This window comes from Podarcis bocagei (assembly GCF_964188305.1).
Source record: "Podarcis bocagei genome assembly, chromosome: 4".
Classification (NCBI taxonomy): domain Eukaryota; kingdom Metazoa; phylum Chordata; class Lepidosauria; order Squamata; family Lacertidae; genus Podarcis; species Podarcis bocagei.
The window spans coordinates 15,236,360-15,250,079 of record NC_138128.1 but is presented as its reverse complement, the minus strand read 5'-3'; the positions used below and the strand labels follow the sequence as shown (position 1 = coordinate 15,250,079).

Genomic DNA, 13,720 nt, shown 5'->3' with positions numbered 1-13,720 from the left:
TTTCATTGGATGACCTCCAGGTTCTAGTATTACAAGAGAGAAAGAAAAACATCTCCCTCTATCAACAATCCTCCCTTATGTACCATTTTCCTGACTAGACAGAAGTACTGTTTTTGGTGGGCAGGTGTGGAGGACTCCCTGGTCCTGAATGGGGCAACTGTGCCCCTGAAGGACCAGGTGCGCAGCCTGGAGTCATTTTGGACTCACAGCTGTCCATGGAGGCACAGGCCAATTCTGTGTCCAGGGCAGCTGTTTATCAGCTCCATCTGGTATGCAGGCTGAGACCCTCCCTGCCCGCATACTGTCTTGCCAGAGTGGTGCATGTTCTAGTTATCTCTCGCTTGGACTACTGCAATGTGCTCTATGTGGGGCTACCTTTGAAGGTAACCCAGAAACTACAACTAATCCAGAATGCAGCAGCTGGACTGGTGTCTGGGAGCGGCTGCCGAGACCACACAACACCGGTCTTGAAAGATCTACATTGGCTCCCAGTACGTTTCCGACCTTTAAAGCCCTAAACGGCCTCGGTCCAGTATATCTGAAGGAGCGTCTCCACCCCAATCATTCTGCCCAGACACTGAGGTCCAGTGCTGAGTGCCTTCTGGTGGTTCCCTCCCTGTGAGAAGTGAGGTTGCAGGGAACCAGGCAGAGGGCCTTCTCGGTAGTGGCACCCGCCCTGTGGAACGCCCTCCCACCAGATGTCAAAGAGAACAACAACTAGCAGACTTTTAGAAGACATCTGAAGGCAGCCCTGTTTAGGGAAGCTTTTGATGTTTAACAGACTATTGTATTTTAATATTTTGTTGGAAGCCACCTAGAGTGGCTGGGGAAGCCCAGCCAGATGGGCGGGGTATAAATAATAATTAATTTATTATTATTATTAACTACAAAGGGAGTGAGAAGAAGCCACATATGCTTCTTTGAGATCTTGGGAGGAATGGTGCAATGTATACATAAACATGTTGCAAAGTCTATAATCTTCTCAGATATTAATAGCTGGCTACCTGTGGAACACAAGGTTTTCAAGGAGAAATAAGGTTTTAGCTGGGGTGTACATGCACTCCAGTAAACATTTCCTCCAGAGAGACTTGTTTAGAATCATAGAACTGTAGAGCTGGAAGGGACCACGAGGGTCATCTAGTCAACTGTCTGCAATGCAGGAATCTTTTGTCCAACCTTTTGGTTGATGCTCGGTGGGTGAGCAAGAGTCCCCTCCCCCAACGTAAGTCCATGTTGATGCTGTTTTATTTCTCTCTTTTTCTGTTCCCCTGTGTGGATAGTCATTATATAGGGGACTGGATTGATTATATCTAATTGGGGACAGGAGAACAATGAAGTTCTTGTCTAGCGTCTTGACTAGCATGTTCTCTAGGCCGTCTATGACATGATGTCGTAGACACAAATTCCTAGCATAGCAAAGGAAGTTTCATGGTTTCCAGCACCAGATACCTCCAGCTTTCATAACACAGAAGCATATTCTGAGAAGGAAGAAATACTTGGTGTTCTCACCTAGCCACAAAGAGGAAGGAATAGCTCAAGTGTGTTAACTTCGCTTTTTCCATCCAGCAAGACTGACCAGTGAATACGTTTTTTCTCATCTCCCTCTTTCCCTGCTTGTGTGACATAACACAAAGCTTGTGAGTCATTTGGGCCTTCTACTCTGCAGTAGGGATGGATGAACATGCCTATTCGTGGTCCATGTCACCTTTGCATGTCCTCCCCCTGCAAGTGCCATTCATTTCCCTTTCTGCATTAGTCTGCCATTCAAAGGATGTGCTTAAATACCTATTTTCCTTTAAATTTAAACTGCTAAGGGCTGATAAATCTGTTGAGTACCTTGTCTCCTGAGATGGAAAAGGATCAGCGCATTGGTCTCAGAGGTGTGGATTAGGACATTTAGTTAGGAAAATTGCAAATACCGACTTCCGCAAGCATCCCTACTCTCCACCCTGCCTCTATCCCACCCTGCAGGTGAGAGTGAATGGTTCCTCTGGTGGCAGAGCTTTATCTAAGGCTAACGATCACTGTTTGCAAAGCACATGAAAGGACATCAAAATACTATGCACATTTATGCCCCAGACCCAACCCCTCCTCATGGAAGGCCTGTGTACCAAAGCAGAGATTGTCTGTCTGTCTGTCTATCTATCTATCTATCTATCTATCTATCTATCTATCTATCTATCATCTATCTATCTATCTATCTATCTATCTATCTATCTATCTATCTATCATCTATCTATCTATCTATCTATCTATCTATCTATCTATCTATCTATCATCTATCTATCTATCATCTATCTATCTATCTATCTATCTATCTATCTATCTATCTATCTATCTGGGACGCGGGTGGCACTGTGGGTTAAACCACAGAGCCTTGGACTTGCCGATCAGAAGGTCGGCGGTTTGAATCCCCGTGATAAGGTGAGCTCCCGTTGCTCGGTCCCTGCTCCTGCCAACCTAGCAGTTTGAAAGCACGTCAAAGTGCAAGTAAATAAATAGGTACTGCTCTGGCGGGAAAGTAAATGGCGTTTCCATGCGCTGCTCTGGTTCGCCAGAAGCGGCTTAGTCATGCTGGCCACATGACCCGGAAGCTGTACGCCGGCTCCCTCGGCCAATAAAGTGAAATGAGCGCCGCAACCCCAGAGTCAGTCAGGGGTCCCTTTACCTTCTTTCTTTCTATATCATCTATCATCTATCTATCTATCTATCTATCTATCTATCTATCTATCTATCTATCATCTATCATCTATCATCTATCTATCTATCTATCTATCTATCTATCTATCTATCTATCTATCTATCTATCATCTATCTATCTATCTATCTATCTATCTATCTATCTATCTATCTATCTATCTATCATCTACCTATCTCTGTTGGAATGATACAGTATCAAAGATGAAATTTTATGGCTGTCTGTAAAATTGAAGTATGAACCAAAGGTTAACAACCTTGAATTTTTAGCCTTAAAATTAGTCTCCGAGAGAGAGAGAGGAAAAAAAAAAGCCACTTCATTATAAATACGTTACTGCTATATAATGGCCTCCTGATTGATAAGCCCCGCAGCTACCTTAGCCGGCAGTCTTTTAAGCACCAATCCTTCATTTGGGTCCTAACAGCAAGGTGGGCTCCTCCTCCCTCGCTGGGCCATCAATTTTTACCTGCCAATACAGTTTGATGAGCTTGCTGGTATGCTGCTCACTTCCTCCTGACAGCCAGTACATGTAGTCAGCAACCATGGCACTCCTAACGACGAAAACAGAATAAGCAAGTGAAATAATTCAGGGGGAGGAAGGAGACTGATGAGAATACAGAAATGCGATGCTCATGACCTAAAAGACCCGCACAGGCTACAAAAGCTTTGCAGTCCCGCACCAGCAAGCAGTGGCCCCGTGCAAATTCTGGCCTGCCCAGGTGTACCTCTTGCACCCATAGCTGCCATCCCAGAGGCAAAAGGGGAACATGGAAGGAGCAGAAGCTTCAATAAGGGGACTCACTCAGCCGAGTATCAGACCCTCCAAGTGTCCCTGTTTTCCAGGGACAGTTCCGGATTCATAGAAGCTGTCCAGGTTTCTGATTTGATCCTGGAATTTCCCACTTTTCATTAAAGGTAAAGATAAAGGGATCCCTGACCATTAGGTCCAGTCGTGACCAGCTCTGGGGTTGCAGCGCTCATCTCGCTTTACTGGCCGAGGGAGCTGGTGTACAGCTTCCGGGTCATGTGGCCAGCATGACTAAGCCGCTTCTGGCGAACCAGAGCAGTGCACGGAAATGCCGTTTACCTTCCCACCAGAGCGGTACCTATTTATCTACTTGCACTTTGACGTGCTTTCAAACTACTAGGTTGGCAGGAGCAGGGACCGAGCAACGGGAGCTCACCCCGTCGCGGGGATTTGAACCGCCGACCTTCTGATCGGCAAGTCCTAGGCTCTGTGGTGTAACCCACAGCGCCACGTTCCTAATTTCACTGGAGAAATGTTGGAGGGTAAGGAGTTATGCGAACCCCAAGCCAAGGAGATAAGTAACTATACAACCTTTAGAAGACATCTGAAGGCAGCCCTGTAAAGGGAAGTGTTTGTTTTTTAAAAAGTTTAATGTTTTGTTATGTTTTTATATATGTTGAAAGCCGCCCAGAGTGTCTGGGGAAACCCAGTCAGATGGATGGGGTATAAATAAAATCATCATCATCATTATGGATTAGCACGTCCTTATTTTCCTTGGCGAAATGTTGGAGGGTTTGGTGTTTCCTTCCACTTGCCGTACCCTGAGCCAAAGCAGGCTGCTGCTCAGGATCTGGGGCAGGATACCACCGTTCCATACCCCCCTGTCAAAGGGACACTCTCGCAAATGAAGGCAAGCAAGGACTAAGGCACATTACAAATGCAGCTATTTATATTAGCATACATTCATAATTATTAGCCATTGGCAAAAGGATATAGCATGCATTTGGAAACTCCGGGGAGCTGTTTTATTAGGTAACAAAAGTGCGAGGAGGAAATGGCCCTAACATTTTCCCCCCCTCCCGCAGTTGATGGGTTTTTCCATTTTTATTGTGAGCAAATATTTAACGGTCACTCAAAAATGTTTTATTCCGGCTCGCTTTAAAGTATTTATGGACTCCCACGCATTATATATAGTCAAAATTTCTTCCAGGACAGCAGCTGAATGTGTGATATAGCGCGCTGCTGGTATCGGAGGATATCTCAGTTTGTGGCAAAGTCAAACATAGTTCATCTTTGATTAAATTATGCTTGCCGCGGTGGAGTTTGGGGGTGTGGGGAATGGGGGAAGAGGTGGCAAATCTTGCAACTAATTGAATATGCTTTAGTGCCCTGAGTGTTTGTAACAACTACCACATTTCTCTTATTAGACTGAGAGGATATTAAAAACTATTGTGCAATGGATATTAATGCAGGTTTTAACAGACTTCAGAAAATCACTTTGCTTTTTTATGGCTGCTCCTCCAATACCCCCCTCTCTCTCCTTCCCCTCTGGAGATTCCAAATCCAATTAAATGCAACCAGATGTAATTCCAAATTGTCACTTTAGTCAATTAAACATATAATAATCTTGTGTGCCTAATTACTAGCACAAAAAGTTTATTTGTTGATGCTTTCCTATCTGCTTGTCGCTGCCCGTCTCTCTCCCTCCCAGCCCCCCATCACTGCCGATATATTTATTGCTCCTTGACATTACTGTAAATTGAATTTGGAATTCTCTCCCGAGTTACATGTGTTATAAAACCCTAATCCCAGGCTAGTAGTAATACCATTTTAGAACATGTTTTCGCAAGCTGCATTATGTTCTTAATGAGATATGGCCGAGAGAAAATAAAGGAAGCAGAGGATTTAAATCACAAGCAGTTCAGAGTTGTCTGGGTGTCGTGGGGAAGGCAGGGGGGAAGACGACTGCCGCGATGCTCTGTGGGAGGCCCAGCAAAAGATAAATCTATCCTTGCACAGAGGTGAGCATCTCTTGACTTCAGTGCATTGGTGGGAGGGGGCACTTGCTTTGAATCTAATGCTAAAGAAGTTCCCCATCTCTCGTGCGACCCACTGGCAAAAATCTGGAAACTTTGATGAAAACAATGAGGATGTCAGGGGCTGGATTGAGGAGGAATGGTGGCAGCCCCCCCCTTCTTCTGAACCTTCCCAGGGGCAGGAGGACAGTATTGATTTAGAACAATGGTTTGCAAAGGGGAAAAGCTGGGAAATCATGGCTGAGGAGCAGCTAGAAGAGGAAACACCAGGAGAGAGATAGCTGGCAGATTCAATGTCCTTGGACAGCATTCCTGACCCTCCTTCGCCCAAGACTAGACAGGCGTTGAGAGTGATAGAACACAGAGCTTAGTGGCAATAAGCTCAGATTACCCGACGTAGGAGTGACGTAGATTAATGGGGACGGAGGGGGAAACCTTTACTGGGAGCAACGCCATTTCTAGAAAGATATGCATTCCCTTCTCTCTCTCTGTGATTTTTAAAGAAGCAAACTGGTAAGAATGCTCCTTTTGCTTGATCTGCTTATTTACTGCCACTGGGGGACGGATCCGATCCCCCAAAGCCTGGCAGAGGATGATAAATGAGCTTCTGGCTTTATACAGAAGAGACCCAATGCCAGCAGGTAGTCTCCTCGGGCCAGAGCTAGAGGGCCCACTCAGAGCCGGCCCATCAATGATGTGGGGTGAGGCAGCTGCCTCGGGTGACACCCATGAGAAACGGCACCAGAGAGGGAGAGGAAGCAGCTGCCCTGCTGCTGCTTTGCATGGCAGGGTCGCCATAGCCTCTATGTGACGTGGTGGGCGCAGTGGGGCAGTGGCTTCTCTTCCTCCAGGTGACGGCCCTCTCTGGCCGGCCTCGGCGAATAGGCTTGCTGCTTTCACAGCCTAGGTGTGCCTAGTTCTCTTGACAGTGCTGCTCTCGTACCACTGAGGGCAGGCCTGGCAATGATGCTGCATGTCCTATGAGGCCTATGAGTGCCCTGGACTTGCTGACAACACCACAATTTCCCAATGACCGAACTCAGTTTAGGCCCATTCATTTCAGTATTAATTTCAGCAGGCCCACTCTGAATATAATTTAGCTGGATGCAACCTAATTTGCCTAGTATGCTGCAAAATCCTGAGAGATCACAGCAACCAAAATGGCTGCCGTTCTCTCACAAAACAACAACAACACGGGATGTCCCAGGTTTTCCAGGACACTTGCGGGGGATGTGCTAAGACCAGGTACTCTCAACAAAGATTTCACCTCGTACAATATGGTGAAATCATTGGTTATGAATGTAACAATTGCTCCAAAAACATTGTGTAGGGTGGCCATTTTTCAAGAAGTAATGATCCAGACACAAAAAGTTGTTGACGTATGACAACCCTAACATTATGAGCTAATCACTGGAAGTACCCTCAGACTCTGATGGCTTCGTAGAGCTTACTGAAATGTCTGGAACTGGCGTGATGAACAAATTAACGGAAGTAATTCATAGGAAAAAGGACGGCTTTGACTCATTAATGTTGCAGATAATTGGATGGACTTTATAGCTTATTGTGACTCGTATTATCACCGTGTCAAGTTAGGCAGAATTGTGTTTTTTGTGATCAGGTCTATCTGCTTTGCTTTCAGCCACTTTTTCTTTAATTTGTTTTTAAAACTGCAGTTTTTTGCAGTTGATGATGGGGAGTTTATTAACGAGCAGAGTCATTTCTTAAAATGAAATGGGTGAGGGGAAAAAGAAAGATTTTTTTTAAAGCCAACTTTCTGCCACCTGATTTCTAGATGCAACCCCAAACACAGCCACCTGTCGAAATTTGCACTTCAGATTTTGCATTGTAGTTCCTCAGAAAAGTAATGTGTACAAAAATGCATATACAGTGGTACCTCGGGTTAAGTACTTAATTCGTTCCGGAGGTCCGTACTTAACCTGAAACGGTTCTTAACCTGAAGCAACACTTTAGCTAATGGGGCCTCCTGCTTCTGCTGTGCCGCCAGAGCACAATTTCTGTTCTCATCCTGAAGCAAATATCCCGAGGTGATATTTCTGGGTTAGTGGAGTCTGTAACCTGAAGCATATGTAACCTGAAGCGTATGTAACCCAAGGTACCACTGTACTAGGGTAAAGCATACATACCGATGCATATATTAGTGGAAGTAGCATGCAGTATATAAAATTAGGGGAAACTGCCCTGTGAAAATAAGTGTGTAAGGCAAAATTGCATCCATAATTGGCGCTAATATGCTGATGAATTTCCATGACGGCTATTTAAAAAAAATGTTAACTTGATGTGGAAGTGTAGAGGACTGAACGCAAAGAAGCCAACATCTACAGAGTCACCCCTCCCTCAGTGATATCAGGACATGAGATAATTAGTATTACAAGTGACCAACCTGGTGTGTGTGTGTGTGTGTGTGTGTGTGTGTGTGTGTGAACTTGACATTGGGTAACCATTTTCAGGGGTACCCCTGGATATTTATTTATTTTGAAATATTTACAAACCACCCGCTCATGTCAAGGTGGTGATGCAATAAGACACAAGATACCATCAAAACAGTATAAAATAATCATAAATACAGCGAGCTCATCCTAAGAAAATGTAAACAACTGAATAGGACTGTCATCATTAAAAGGCTTTTGAGAGATGCCTGGAAGTTAACAGCAGGGATGCCTGCCAAATCTCTGCTGGAAGAGCATTCAAAGGATGGGATCAGTGACAATAAATGCCCAACTTCTAGCTGAAGCCAGTTGGGCTTCTGAGACACGGGGGATAACTAATGGTGCTCCTCTGGACACGCAGTTCCACCCCCTCTGAGGCTTTGTATCTGAGAGATTGGATTACAGGCCTTGTTCCATATGCCAGCTCGAGACAAGTCACTTAGGGGACAATTTAATGGAGTCAAGAGGGACTCTTGCAATGTAAGTGGTCCCTGATTTGCCTCTTAAATGACTTGCCTGAGATCACAGACAGGAAATCCCTTGTCAAGGGAAACCCATTTGCCTTCGCTGTACAGAATGTCTGTTTTGTGGGGGACGATGATTACTGGCCGAGCAGTCAAACTGATTCCGGCCCCATTTCTTCAGGAAAGAGTGCGAGGAGGGACAGGTGGGTAGCGGGAAGGAGAAGCACCATGTAAAAATACTGGGCATAATTCCTTGGGAGGTTTTCCTGTGCAAGTCCCGTGTAAGGGCTGCCTCATGCTAGCATACAGAGGTGTCCTGAGGGGAGGTGGAAGATAACAAACCCGAGGCCCAAACAAATGCCAGCTTTAACCCTGCTCACAAAACCCTCAGCCCTAAATACTCAGCCCTCACCCGCAATAAATTATGAGCCGCTGCACGTTGACTTCCCATTCTTGGGCTGCTGTCCAGCAGACAATGCATCTCTTCTGTACTTGAAAGGAGATGGGCTGTCTCCTTCCCTTCCCATGGAAGTTCAGGAAGAAGAAGAAGAGTTTGGATTTGATATCCTGCTTTATCACTCCCCTTAAGGAGTCTCAAAGTGGCTAACATTCTCCTTTCCCTCCCCCCCCAACAAACACTCTGTGAGGTGAGTGGGGCTGAGAGACTTCAAAGAAGTGTGACTGGCCCAAGGTCACCCAGCAGCTGCATGTGGAGGAGCGGAGATGCGAACCCAGTTCCCCAGATTACGAGTCTATTCTCTTAACCACTACACCACACTGGCTCTCTCCAAAGAAATTGAGGGGGAAATCCTAATACAAAGCATCATTGAAAATTTACCCCCATCTGGGGATTGAAACTGCAACCTTGGACTTCCGGGTTAGTGCGATCGACTAATGGCGGATTCCCTCTGAGCTCCGGAGGGAATTGGCTCCGTAGGATTGGGTCTTGCCGCTGCAGCGACGTGAGGACCCTTAAAAATCACAGGCGGGGAAGCCTGTGAACCTGGTGACTTGGCGGGCACCATTTGCGCCCCCCCAACCCGTGAAGGAGCCTTTTTAAAGGCTTCGGAACGGGGGACGGGGTGTGTGGCGCGGTGCTGTGAGTTGACTGCTTCTCCTACGGAGTGAAGCTGCATGCCATGGTCGGAGAGTGCTGACTTCTTCTTGTGAACAATTGGACTCTAAAGCAGCAACCCGTGAGTAATACGGAAATTGGACATTTAAAGGAATTTTTTTTGTTGAATTAGGCACGATCGGGGAAGGCGTAAACAGGAAGTCAGTCTCCCCGTCTTATAAATAATCTAAAGCAAGGACTAACTAACTAAGGTTGAGAGGAATTTCCCCCTCTTGTTGGGTAAAGGATATTAATTCCACGATTTGGCAGTTTAAGTAATCTTTACTGGAGGATAAGAGTTAATTTTTGGAGCTGAAGTGTCACCCCCCCCGCCGGACCCGGGAGTGATCCGTGAGAAAGCCTGTTGGAGAGATATTGAAGAGCTTGACAGCTGTCAAACTAGCTGTCAAGACGGAAAAAGCGATCTTTGTTTTCTGTCTCTGCTGGATATATTTGTTACAATTTGGCTACATCTTGTTGAAAATAAGGAAGAACCGATACAAACTAACTTGATTTTTGGATTTGAACTGGATGGAATACTAAGTAACCAAAATCCCTCTAGAGGGGGGTTTGGGACATTACAAGAATGGCTGAAGGAGGGAAAACTTAAGCTAAACTGGACAGAATTTTCTTTCTCTTGGGAAAGTTACAAGGCCAAATTGATGTTTTGGCTACTAATGTTGCAACCCTGGACTTAACAGTAAACAAGTGCATTGAATTTGATAAGGATTTGATCCAGGAAGTTCATGCAGCTGGACAAGAGGAGAAAGTTAACTTTGAGAGTGTGGAGAAAGAGACATATGTTGCTTCTGAGGAAAGGGAAGGAGGAGATGTGGTGTTGCAGATGACAAAGGAGAGCCAGAGTCCTGACATGATGGCTACAAAGGAAAATAAGAATTGGATGATGGAAACTTGGTCCAAATTGGAGGCTGAAGAATGGAAAGATCTCTATATGTGGAGATCTGAAGATTCAAGGACTATAAATTTGATCAAGGTGAAAGCTGGAGCTTTGGAGACATTTGGATTTGAAAGGAGTAAGAAACAAGATTTGGGCTCCACTTTTAAGTAGGGTTGTCTGGCTGGAGGAACCATTGTCCTCACTGGATTAGAGCATCTCCGAGATCTGGTGTTTAATATTAAGGACTATCAAAAAATCCGGCAGAGAGGAACTGAGAGACAATTAAGGGCCTCGGATGTGAGATCTCCAGGCTGATAGCAGACTAAGACTGTTGGACATTTGTTGGGGATTGAAACCGGGAAAGGGGATGGGGTGGGGTTTGGGGATCCAAAGGGTGTATAAATATAATCTGTCTTTTTCTTTAATTTGTTTTGATATCAGTATGAAAAGTGGGGAATTCGTGGAAAGGAATTTGGGTCGACTTTAGGAAAAAATGGATTTAAGAATGAGTTCTGAGGTATAAATTTTGAGGTATATAAGGTAAAATTGGTGTTTTTTTAAAAAAAATGAATCAAGCATGAAAAGGTTAACTACTGTATTTTCTGTATCAGTATAGATATAGTGAAAAGGTTAAAAATTGGGGATAAGAACTTGTTGAATTTACAATCTAAATGGGAATATAAGAAGGGGAGGTGTGGGGAAGTCAGGGAAAGATGTTATAGAAAATAAGGATTTCAAATTGTTTTTTTATTTTTCTTTTTGTCTTTTCTTTTTTGGCTTTTGAAAATGGAAAACTTCTAATAAATATTTATTAAAAAAAATATGAAACTGCAACCTTGGCGTTATCAGCACCACACTCTAACCAAGTGAGCTATCCAGGGTTAGGGTTAGGGTTAGGGTTACTGGAAAACCAGTACAGCCCAAGAGCAGGGCAACATGCATCTCTGGCGTGTAGCTGGAGCCGCCTTTACAAAAGCAAATGCAGACAGTTGGACTGTGTGTGTGTGTTGGACTGTGTGTGTACAAGTCCCAGGCTGCTGGGTAATTTACTTTGCTTCTTTAATGGAAGTTGTAGCCTTTCAAAGGTAGAGCATCTGCTTTGCATGGAGGAGGTTCCGAGTTCAATCCTTGGCATCTACAGGTAGGACTGGGAGAGACCCCAAGCTGAAAACCCAAACAGCTACTGCCAGTCAGTGTAGACAATAATGGGATCAATGGATCAATGGCATGACTCGGTATGAGGCAGTTTTCTATGTTCCGATGTGGTGGGTGGACCGGATTACTCCCATTTATTTTATCCTCCTGGCCATGTCAAATACCCTGGATGGTCGGTGACTAATTCACAAGAGGCAGAGAAGGGTGAGTGTGGTGGGATGGTTGCCCAGGCAACACACAACGCACAATTCCAAAGCAGCTGTAGGAGAACATGGATTCACAATATTAGAACCTTGCAAGGAGAGAGTTTTTCTGAGCCGTTGATCACAATTTGCCATCTAGCTATGAATCAAAAGTGATGGGGTTACGCATTTCCACAGGCAACTCTCCCAGCACCAAGCAATACAATTGTACCTCAGAAGCTGAATGGAATTCGTTCCGGAAGTCCGTTCGACTTCCAAAACTTTCGGAAACCAAAGCGTGGCTTCTGATTGGCTGCAGGAAGGTCCTGCAGCCAGTTGGAAGCCGTGGAAGCTCCGCCGGACATTCAGCTTCCAAAAATAGTTTGCAAACCGGAAACCTCACTTCTGGGTTTGTGGCGCTTGGGAGCCAAAAAGTTCAAGAACTAAGCTGTTCAAAACCAAGGTACGACTGTTGTTGTTTAGTCGTTTAGTCATGACCGACTCTTCGTGACCCCATGGACCAGAGCACGCCAGGCACTCCTGTCTTCCACTGCCTCCCGCAGTTTGGTCAAACTCATGTTGGTAGCTTCGAGAACACTGTCCAACCATCTCGTACTCTGTCGTCCCCTTCTCCTTGTGCCCTCCATCTTTCCCAACATCAGGGTCTTTTCCAGGGAGTCTTCTCTTCTCATGAGATGGCCAAAGTATTGGAGCCTCAGCTTCAGGATCTGTCCTTCCAGTGAGCACTCAGGGCTGATTTCCTTCAGAATGGAGAGGTTTGATCTTCTTGTGTTCCATGGGACTCTCAAGAGTCTCCTCCAGCAACATAATTCAAAAGCATCAATTCTTCGGCGATCAGCCTTCTTTATGGTCCAGCTCTCACTTCCATACATCACTACTGGGAAAACCAGAGCTTTAACTATATGGACCTTTGTCAGCAAGGTGATGTCTCTGCTTTTTAAGATGCTGTCTAGGTTTGTCATTGCTTTTCTCCCAAGAAGCAGGCGTCTTTTAATTTCATGACTGCTGTCACCATCTGCAGTGATCATGGAGCCCAAGAAAGTAAAATCTCTCACTGCCTCCATTTCTTCCCCTTCTGTTTGCCAAACCTGGAATCTGATTACAGCAATGTTTGGCTTTTCCAGATGTTCCTGTTTCTACAGCTCCCATCATCCCTGACTGGGCACAATGACTGGGGTTGAGGGAGGTGGAATCCAACAATATATGGAGGACCACAGGGTCCTTATCATCATCATCAGCTGTCCTTCTCCGTGAGGTCCCAGGGCAGGCATGCCTAGGACCTTGGCATGCCTTTAGGGTATAGTCCCCAAGGTGTGGAAAATATGAGGCACTTCTACTACCTTATCCTTTTCTTTGCTGGCAGGGTGGAATTCTGCTTTCCATTCCTACATCCATTACCAAGGCTTTGAGGATTTCTTTGGAATGTTTTAAAAGCATTTCCTTTCCTACAAGGAAAAAACTGGGAGGGAAAGGGAGGGAACGGTTTAGAGGCCTTCCCAGAGTGGGCCATTAGGGGCCTGCACCTTAAGCTGTAGTAGTGGTGTTTTTTTAAGAAGTAGGGGTTTTTTTTAATAGAAGTTTTAGAAACTTTATACCAAACGCTTTTTCCTTTGCAGCCTGTTACTGAGAAAATAAATCAATTGACCCAACGCTATTAACACACAGCCGGACTAACTAGTAACAACCGACACTGAAAGATGCGTGTGCAGAAGTCTGCTTTTTCCATTCGCACACTGCCTTTCTGACATCATGAGACACAAGGCAGGGTGAATAGGGCTCCCAAGAGCTGATCCAAAGCTCCTTGACCTGCCTTGATCCTTGACCAGAGGTAAGGATCCTTATCTCTGGGTGCTGAATATTGCCCTCCATATCTTGGGACTCCCTTAGGCCATGCTGCTTCTCTCCACCTCTGCTGAAAACTCTCCTTAAATACTTTTGCCTGGCTAGAATTGTGTCT

At 45.2% G+C, this 13,720-nt stretch overlaps 1 protein-coding gene across 1 annotated transcript in view; it reads right to left on the bottom strand.

Annotated features, from left to right (window-relative positions):
- The window catches only part of SPATA16 (spermatogenesis associated 16), a 165,101-nt gene that overhangs the window by 64,096 nt on the left and 87,285 nt on the right, over positions 1-13,720 (bottom strand). Inside the window, exon 5 of the mRNA XM_081190327.1 lies at positions 3,165-3,249. Coding sequence (XP_081046453.1) covers positions 3,165-3,249 — 85 coding nt within the window. The remainder of the gene's footprint in view (positions 1-3,164; positions 3,250-13,720) is intronic.